Source organism: Rissa tridactyla, chromosome 1 (assembly GCF_028500815.1).
Source record: "Rissa tridactyla isolate bRisTri1 chromosome 1, bRisTri1.patW.cur.20221130, whole genome shotgun sequence".
Taxonomy (NCBI): domain Eukaryota; kingdom Metazoa; phylum Chordata; class Aves; order Charadriiformes; family Laridae; genus Rissa; species Rissa tridactyla.
Window position 1 is genome coordinate 139489606 of NC_071466.1, and position 9864 is coordinate 139499469.

The 9864-nt window shown below is 38.6% G+C and overlaps 1 protein-coding gene across 6 annotated transcripts in view; it reads left to right on the forward strand.

Annotated features, from left to right (window-relative positions):
* The window catches only part of CCDC91 (coiled-coil domain containing 91), a 148371-nt gene extending 138742 nt beyond the window's left edge, over positions 1–9629 (forward strand). For 5 of the 6 annotated variants that reach the window (XM_054214313.1, XM_054214304.1, XM_054214323.1 and 2 more), the window contains one exon: positions 2449–9629. In XM_054214313.1, coding sequence (XP_054070288.1) covers positions 2449–2601 — 153 coding nt within the window. In that variant the 3' untranslated portion in view covers positions 2602–9629. The remainder of the gene's footprint in view (positions 1–2448) is intronic. The other variant, XM_054214342.1, reaches the window with a different exon arrangement.
* Positions 9630–9864: the final 235 nt, after the last annotated feature.

Sequence of the window (9864 nt, forward strand, 5' to 3'; positions counted from 1 at the left end):
AAATGTGTACTTAATTCGTTTGAGACTTATAAAATCTTTCTCAAGCCTGAAAAAATTCTGTTTTCTTCGTATTGCAGCCAATCACTGCACATGTTAAACATTTACATTAGTACTTGGTGAAATAAATTTAACAGTATACAATTTGAGATTGCTGCCTTGGTAAAGAAAGTTAACAGCAGTATATCAGAACACACATCTGGTGAGCTACTTTGATCCCTTTAAAGTAGAATCTGCAAGAGAAGAGAATGGAGAGTTTAGCCAAAGCTCTTGGGTAAAGCTCAATAAAGAACTATCTAGGAGTATGGATGGTATAATCGGCAATAAAAAGAAACCATTGAAAATCAGTTTCACGCTAAGCTTCTCCAACTGATAGGTCTACCAGAAGCAGCAGAATTTGATGACATAATATGTTTAGAGAAAGAGGTTTCTCGTGTTCTTTCTTAAGACGTAACAGATGATTTTATGTGAATTGCACTATATCTGCCCGTTCCCCAGAGAAATACGGGTCACAGCACAAAAACATCTGCAAGCTTCCCCGTGCAAAATGGTCTTTATATTTTGGACCAGAGATGAGGAAGGAGGCTTCTTTCAAATCAGAAGAAATGCACGATCACAACAGTGTGTTTATGTTGTTCATTTCTTCTAGGCTGTCTTTTCTACATACAGCTTCTTCAGAGCTTAGTTTCATGTTTGTAAATCTTGCATTTTCTTGTTAGTAGCAGCTGTACTTAAATATACCCAGGGCAGACTTTTCAGACTTTTTTTTTGAACTAGATCTGCTTTAAAATGTGTAGTAGCTCAGTGGGCTAGGTTCACATCAGGCAATGTGTGGTGTAGTAATCTCTGCTTTTGCTAAAAGACGCAAAGATTTGCCCAACAGGTTGAAATTTGCAGGGCAAAAAGAAGTGCAAGCAGACATATTACTGAAGGAGAGTTTTATAATTGTGTGGCTTCTAGTAAAAATACGTGTGTATTCTCCTTGTGACTAGACTTTACACATTCAACTCTGTTGAAACAAAATGTCAAAATATTCAAACTGTCAGAGCCTGGTTTTGCACATTAGAGGAACTTAGAGAGCAGCAAAGCACAGGGTCATAAAAATGTTTGCGTACTCAGTCACAGCACTGCAGCTACACCCTGAGCACATTTTCAAAGTCAAGCGGGAAGGTATCTCGAACTTTGCCTTGCAGTCTGTATTGATATTTTTTAAAAAATTTATCTGTAATAAAACAATATGTCCATTCAAGTGATTTTTAGCGCAGCTAACTGGACTGCTGAATGATGAGCATATACGTGCAGAGAGATACCATAGCATCAGAGTTTTTGTTGCAAGCTATAATTAAAGCTGTGAGTGCCAGACATAGGAGGTACGATATGTTTTTTGAAAAAACGTCAGATGATTGCCAGCAGTCTCCTAGACTAGTTGCTCTCGTCTGCTAGGCCCATGTGGCCTCACATTAGCATTTTTGCCGGTGTTACAGAGTTTGAGATGTTGCTTATGGACTCGTGCACAACAGTTTGACAGAAATGCGGAGCTGGACTTCTTCCAAATTCCGTTACTTCCTTTCTCTCGAGTGGCATAACTTCTGTGTCTTATTAGCCTTGTACCACTACCTTTCAGTCTCACCCTATGTCATCGTTACGTCTGTATTTAGTTGAATTTGTGGCTGATTGAAGGATAGTCCAGTTGAGAACATCTCTCAATTGTGACGTTTTTTGTTTGACATTTGAACTTCAAAATTCAAATAAAAGGAATTCTGCAGTGCATTTTATTTGTTAACGTTATGATATTAAGAAAACTCAAATATCTTTTGGCAAACTGTATTTTTGTATCACTTATATGACGTAACCTACCAAGTCTTGTTATTGTGTTCTTATCTTTTCCGGTGGGGAAAAAAGGGCCATTGTCTTTACTGCAAGTAAGTATATAGATCACGTTGTCTGACAGTAGGGGACTCCAATAAAACATTGGAATAAACAAAGTCGGCAGAAAATATTACCACTTTTCCTCTGGGAGCTATTTAAACATGCTGCCACGTAAATTAGCCATACACTTTGAATTTTTGAATATGCAATAGTATGTGGTGTTCATTTTAAAGCAGAAGCAGTATCTTTTATAAAAGGAACAGCTGCAATTTTGAAAGATGCTGTGAGGATTTATCTAGGGTGGCAACTAGACTTCAGCTTTTTCAAATTACTTGTGTAGAATTTGACAGCTGTTGGAAAGTTACTTCTAGCCTTATGTACAATTTATTTTGAAGAAACTCAAATACTTCATTAAAAAGGTTTTAATAGATTGCACGCATGGAAGTTACTTAGATTCTTTTGTTGTTGTCACATTCGGTTGTTTAATTTTTTTGTTGAATATGGTTGAGTTTTTGCTGACAAGCCCTGGCATTTATTTCCGGGTTTTAAAGTGATCTATTTTTTTTATTTTTTTTTCAACAGCTTGATCAAGTTGTCCGTCAGAGAAACCTATATAGTTTGGAACTTTTCCTCTCATGTGCACAGAAGCAATTAAGTGTTTTATTAAAGGAAGAGCCAACCACTACAGAGGAAAAGAGAGAGAGTGACATTCTCAATGCTGCTGATACAGTGTGATTTGTGAAGCCGCAAATCTCAATCGACAAATGCTGAATATATTCTAATATTGGGATTGTATCATTGATTCAAGATTGACTGGCTACTGTGCTTGGTGGAAGTATTTGTTGATGATGTTCTTTTATTTATTTATTTATTTTATTACTGTTATCAGAATACAAATACGGGAAGCAAAAAAAAGCCCTGGAAAAAAATGTTTTTATTTATGATTTTTCTTTCGTTATATTTTCTAGTAGCCCATGATCGAAGTTCTAGATGATTGCAGCAGTGATGAAAATGTTTCCCTGTTATGCCTGTTTTAAATGCAGCATCATGTGTTGATGTCATTTATCAATATTTTTGATCTTTTAAAAACCAGAGAAAAACACTTAATTGACTATAGATATAAATCCGTCTCTATTTCCAAAGTGTATGCCCAAGTGCATTGCCTCAGGTGAGCCTGAGGACGTTATTATTTTTTGCTACTTTGATGTATAACAAAAGAATCAGAACTGATACATGAGAATTGACAAGCATTTTCATAAACTCTGTCTCTAGTAATAGAAAAGTTTAAAAACTAAACAGTGCATCTTTTTAGAGTAGTGCAAAACATTGCCATAACCAATGTATAGTATGTATTTTGTTTCTGTTTTAGAAGGCAGCTTGATTCCAAAAGTTGTTTTCTCATGAAAATACGATTAATGTGACTGACCTCAGTTCCAGGAAGAAGATGTATGTAATTATGTGGAGACTGATACTGCACTGCTTCAGTGGAATTTCTGACAGAAGAAAGAGTGCAGCTTGCTGACCTCGGATGCCCTCTCTAAACTCATTGAAGGAAGCAGAAAAACTCCCCAATGATATTATTGGGCTTTGGATCAAGTCATAGGTCTTTCTAGTCTTGCTAACGGTAGCGTGGAGTGGAATTTCTGTGCCCGCACTCTATTGATTGTAGATTTGGGGCCTTAGTTATAAAAAAGTTCTGAATGAAATAAAGAAAATCAATGTTCATGCTTAGAAATGTAAATAAACCGAGAATATCTTTTATGGTGAGCTTGTGATTCAGTGGGGGACTTTTGGGCATTTTTTAGCGTAGTTCTTGTTATTCAGTGGTGGTTGGGTTTTTTTATTTGGCTGGTTTTTTGCATCAGCAGTCATTTTTCATAAATTGCTTTTTTATAGCAATAAGGGAACAGCAAATGGTTGCATATGTCTTTGGCACTGTGAAATATGTATTGCAGAGAGTTCAGCATTTTATTTAAATATTTTTCTGTGCTTTGTTTTTGGAATCAAAGCCAAGGGTTTTTTCTTCTGTATGCAAAATTTCACTGAAGAAGTAAATAATGCTGGTTTTGCCAGATGATGGCCTCCCCCTAGATGAAAGTAGATGAAAATATAGTCTTCTTTTCGGTATTTCTTGATTGACTGATCAATTTCCATTTCTTATAGCAGACAGAAAAAAATAGTGTAAATGAGCCACTTACTTATCATTCCTAAGCCAGTGAAATTCTTATCCTTGTCAGCTGCACCAAAGATGACATAGATGTTGTGTCCATGGTTTAACCCCAGTGGGCAGCTCACTCATCCCCCCGTTCTTCCCTAGGAAGGGGAGGGAAAAGAGGGAGAAAAGGAGAGGAAAGGAAAAAAACTCGTGGGCTGAGATAGTTTAATAGAACAATAGCAGAAAAGGAAAATAATAATAATAATAATTATAATAATAACAACAACAACAACAATAAAAATAATAGTGACACAAGTTACTCTTTACTACCCAGTGATTTCGCACTGTCCCAAGCAGTCATCACAAGTACCCACCCCACGACTAAACCCATTTATGTACTGAGAGTATATGTAATATTAATCATTCTCTTTATGTTATTATATGTAATGGGAGGAACAAGAAGCCCTAGAACTAATCCTCAGAATCAAATTGCAAGAACTAAAATGTTCAAGCTACTGAGTCTGCAGTCTAGAACATCCCCAAGGCTCATATAATATACGTTTAATATATATGTGATTATATCCTTTATATTACAAACAAACCATAAATATTGTTATGTAAAGATGTGTTTTAAACAATCAGTTTTGTGTATTAAAAGTTACCTAAAAGATGGAGTAACAGTAGATCCAATTTAGGTAATGGTGTCCTTCATTGGTGTCAGTCAGGCCCATTCTCTTTTAACACTTCTACTGATGGTCTGGAACAGAGAAGATCAGAACAGTGGGATTTGTAACTCATAGTTTACTAAATTAATACTAAATATTGTGCTATCGTACAGTCCTACACGTTTGTAATGTATTTCTGTATGTTACTGTTGGCTCCGTATCTGCTTCCATTACCAAATTCTAGATTAGCTCTGAGACTAAGTTAACAAATAAGACATCATTTGCTACACACATTTTGTATGGAGTCTGTAGCTGAAATATGGGAATATTTTAATTTTTGCCTTGCTCTAAGAATCTCATTGACAAATGACACTTGAATTCCTTGAAGCATTTAACTCCTTCACTCCATCATAAGCAGGCAGAACAAAGGAAAAGCAGTAGTCATTCCAGAGGCTGAGATTGCATTAGTGTTTTGAGATTTTTGTGCATCTTTACATTGGTGCCTGATTAAATGTTGCCTCATGTCCTGCCAGCTCAGTAAATGACAATGTTAATTCTATTTGACACGGATTCACCAAGGGGAAATCACGTCTGACTAATCTGATAGCCTTCTACGATGGCATGACTGGATGGATAGATGAGGGCAGTAGATGTGGTCTACCTTGACTTGAGCAAGGTGTTCAACATGGTCTCTCACAGCATCCTCATAGGGAAGCTTAGGAAGTGTGGGTTAGATGAATGGACAGTAAGGTGGATAGATAACTGGTTGAAAGACAGAGCTCAGAGGGTCGTGATTAGGGGCACAGAGTCTAGTTGGAGGTCAGTGACGAGTGGTGTTCCCCAGGGGTCAGTACTGGGTCCAGTCCTCTTCAATATATCCATCAATGACCTGGATGAGGGGATAGAGTGGATCCTCAGCAAGTTTGCTGATGACACAAAGCTGGGGGCGGGGGGGCTGACACACCAGAAGGCTGTGCCGCCATGCAGAGAGACCTGGACAGGCTGGAGATTTGGGCAAAGAGGAACCTTATGAAATTCAACAAGGGCAAGTGTAGGGTGCTGCACCTGGGGAGGAATAACCCCATGCACCAGTGCAGGTTGGGGGCTGACCTGCTGGAGAGCAGCTCTGTGGAAAGAGACCTGGGAGTCCTGGTGGACAACAGGATGACCATGAGCCAGCAATGTGCCGTCGTGGCCAAGAAGGCCAATGGCATGATGGGATGCACCAAGAAGAGTGCGGCCAGCAGGTCGAGGGAGGTCATCCTCCCCCTCTACTCTGCCTTGGTGAGGCCGCACCTGGACCACTGTGTCCAGTTCTGGGCTCCCTGGTTCAAGAGGGACAGGGAACTGCTGGAGAGGGTGCAGCAAAGGGCTAGTGGGGCAAAGGGCTAGGGGTACAGCAAAGATGTTTTGGGGACTGGAACATCTTTCTTTATGCAGAAAGGCTGAGGGACTTGGGTCTTTTCAGTCTGGAAAAAAGACGACTGAGAGGGGATCTTGTCAATGCTTATAAATACTTAAAGGGTGGGTGTCAGGAGGATGGGGCCAGGCTCTTTTCAGTGGTGGCCAGTGACAGGACAAGAAGTAACGGGCACAAATTTGAACATAGGAAGTTCCATCCAAACATGAGGAGGAACTTCTTTACTCTGAGGGTGGCAGAGCACTGGAACGGGCTGCCCAGAGAGGTGGTGGAGTCTCCGTCTCTGGAGACATTCAAAACCCGCCTGGACGCGTTCCTGTGCAGCCTGCTCTAGGTGACCCTGCTCTGGCAGGGGGGTTGGTCTACATGATCTCCAGAGGTCCCTTCCAACCACTGTCATTCTGTGATTCTGTGATATATGTAGACATGACCTTAAAGAGCCTAATTCCTGTTCATACTGAAACTCTAGATCCTGCTCTTCCACTGTCCACATATTTGAGTTTGCAGATTTTTTCCTACCCCTTCGATAGAGGGAACATGTGATAAGATTTCATCTTGTTTCCTAGCAGGAATAGCCACTGGTAAAAATTGTTCATCAAGGGGACAGATAGAATTTATCGTCGCTTTCAGATCACGTATAGCGTCAGTGCAGTTATCAAATAGACTTAGTGCAAATGTAAAATGAGCTAGACTGGGGCACACCCAATCTGTATTGCAGCTAGTTAGCTTTCTTGATGCCAGATGTGTAGGAGTTAAAACATAGAGCACAGCGTGGTCTAACTAGCCATATACATCTTACTGCTTCCCCAGCTGCATCGCAGCCTACACCGAGCTACCTGAAATACATAGTTTCTTCAACTAATCTAGGTACTGTAAACTCAGTTGCAGGAGTGACTAACCTGTGTACAAGTTCGTTTTAAAAATTTTTACATGGCCATTCTAAATACTGTCTAGAAAGCTTTTATGACGTACGTGACATTCCTTTTTCAGCAATGGGTTATAAATGTGCCAAAGAAACATTGGTCTGGAAAACATTTTTTTACATGGGTATAATTTGGGCCTTCAATTCAATTCAATTCAATGTATTTGCAGGAACTGATGAAACAAATGTTTTCTTTTCTGTGGTCTGTCCAAGAATATTGTTCCTCTAAGGCTTGAAGAATCAATGGCTTACCTGCTAGTATAGCTTAAGCACAAATTTCTTCAGTAATTTTTAAGCCTATGTAAAGCTAATAATACAGTTGCTGAATGAGGGTCACAGTTGAACAGTTGAACGTGATGGGGAAACCGTCTGAGTTGCACTCTGTTTGGCTCAAGTTTGTATTTGCCTTTGAAAGCGTATGCTTCCTTAGTTAAAGGAAGGCACTGAGATGTGTAGACTCCTCCTTGTAGACATTACCTAAGCAGTTCACTTGCCACGGTGATGTAGTGGCTAAAAATGCCTTCATCAGGCTCCCTCATACATGGAGCAAAAGGTCAGTCTTGCTTTATGCCGTTTGCCACATGGCACATGGTAGGTTTTGGTGTTTACACTTCTGTGGGAAGCATTGCTAGCGCTATATTATAAAGACCTATAGAAATGGCCTGAAAGTGGTGAGAGTCAACTGTAGGTGCTGGTGACAGCACGGTATTTAGCAACACAAAATAAAGATGATTACTTTTTTTTTTTTATTGATCTTGTTTATTGTATGGTGTGTATTTTAAACTTGTATCACCTTTAAGTGATATGACATTCCTTTGATCATAATAATAATTATTATTATCCTGTGTTAATAACAATAACAATAATTTCCTGTGATAGATGTGGTGTCAGTATTTTATCCACATCTTACATGCTGTGTAATTATAGCAATTTTAATATGCGTCAGAGATTCATGTTTGTTTATATTGCCTGTGATTCCTCACATTTCAGACTTACAAAACCAGTATTTTTTAAATGCTTTCCATTGTCCAGCAGGGATAATGCGGTACACAAAGAAAGTGTTATTGAATAAACACTCAGACTCTTCTACTCTTTTCAGATGTAATTTTTAAAGAGTTTGACAGTGAATACTAGTAAAAAAATTAGACGCTTATTAATGCACATATCCTAAAAATACAATTATCAGTCAAATGCTTCAAATTTATCTTTTGAGGGGGGAGGAATTTGGTATTAAGTCTGTATCAATAGATGTAGATCACCATCAGATGACAAGTGAACGATGTTCATTCTCTTTCTTCAAGTTAAAATATTTTTTCTTCTCACAAAAGCCAAAGGGATTTGCACCTCTCTGAGTTTAAAAAGAAGCTTGTCTTGACGGATCCACGCTACAGTGTAATGAAGGGAGGCCCTTTAGCAAAGGGAGAAACAACTGTTTTTGCTGAGTGAACTTTGTAGACTGTTCCCGTTCTTGTATTACTACCAAATTAGGGCATCAGTTACGACTTCACGTTGATCTTGCTACGTAATTTTTCTGAAAGATAGCTGGTCATGATGATACATGGCCAGTCTCTATTTTTGTGGCAATAATTTTAAGAATTTCATTATTTAAACACCCCACTCTTTTATTGTGACAACAGATTACATATTTAGAGAGTGATTGTGAAGTTTCCAGCCCCCAGGAAGTCAGCAGGAATTCTGCTGTTGTTTATTTTCAGCTCAAAATTTCATCCTTCCTCACATTTTTTGCAATTGTGACTACAATGAATATAACGCAAACAGTTTTGTCATTGTACAGTTCTGTAAATGTACTGAGAAGTTATTGCAAGAGCGGGTTTCATGATTGGTTCTTTGAAGAAAATGTCAGCATTTGTTTGGTTCATGGTATAGTGGAGAAGGGCGTTAAGCTGTTGGCTGAGACCTTGGTGAGGGGATACGTGTCTCATTATTGCTCTAATACTGCTAGAAAGAGTGCATTTCCATATTCTCCTTGAAATAAGTTGCTTCTCCTTTGATCCGTCAGAACTAATAGCGACTCTGTAGTATTCCCTACTGAAATGCCTAGAAAAACCACATTTGGTTATATCAACAAAATTGCTATCACAAAGATATAAATCAGTCTGTTTTCTTATCAGGCTTGACAGTGGTGGAAACACGATGGTAAATGGAAGGTGCTACCCTTTGTTACATATCCCTTTGACTACTAGTTTTACTTGACAAAGAAAATGGGGTCATCCCCTGCAAATTCAACTGCCTGATGAAGTTTACAGCTGGATAGTAGTTTGATGTAACTACTGGATGAAGTTTGTCAGGGTGAAAGAGAACAACTTGCCTTTATTATGGATTGGTGTTAGAATGAGTCAAAATGTGTCCTGGAGCGTCAATGGCCAAGGATTTCAGTGGTTGCCTGAATAAAACAGAACTGCATTTGGTCTGTTTGAAACAATAACATTGACACTGGAAAGCAAGGTTATTTCAGAAAACTGTCCATATGCAATTTTACAGCTCTCGTGTCTTTAAGGTTTTTTTGCATGTTTTTCACATGTTCTTTGCCCTAGGGCGAAATAAACAGTGTTATTCATAAATGTTTATGAGCATGATGGTGAATCAAAAGGAGGAGTTGTAAGCTAGGTGGAATTTCTTTTCTCCATGCTATTTTGGTAGTGAAGGCAAGGTTATTTGAAAGAACAGCAGTTCTCTAGATGCAGAAAAACAAAAATAATAGAATTGTGGTTTGTGAATTTAGAGGGACTTGGTGCGGAAGAAGAGACAAAAAGGTATTCTTTTATAATGTAAAATTTGTGGTATAGTAAGAGAATGAAAAGAGAGAAGGGTGACA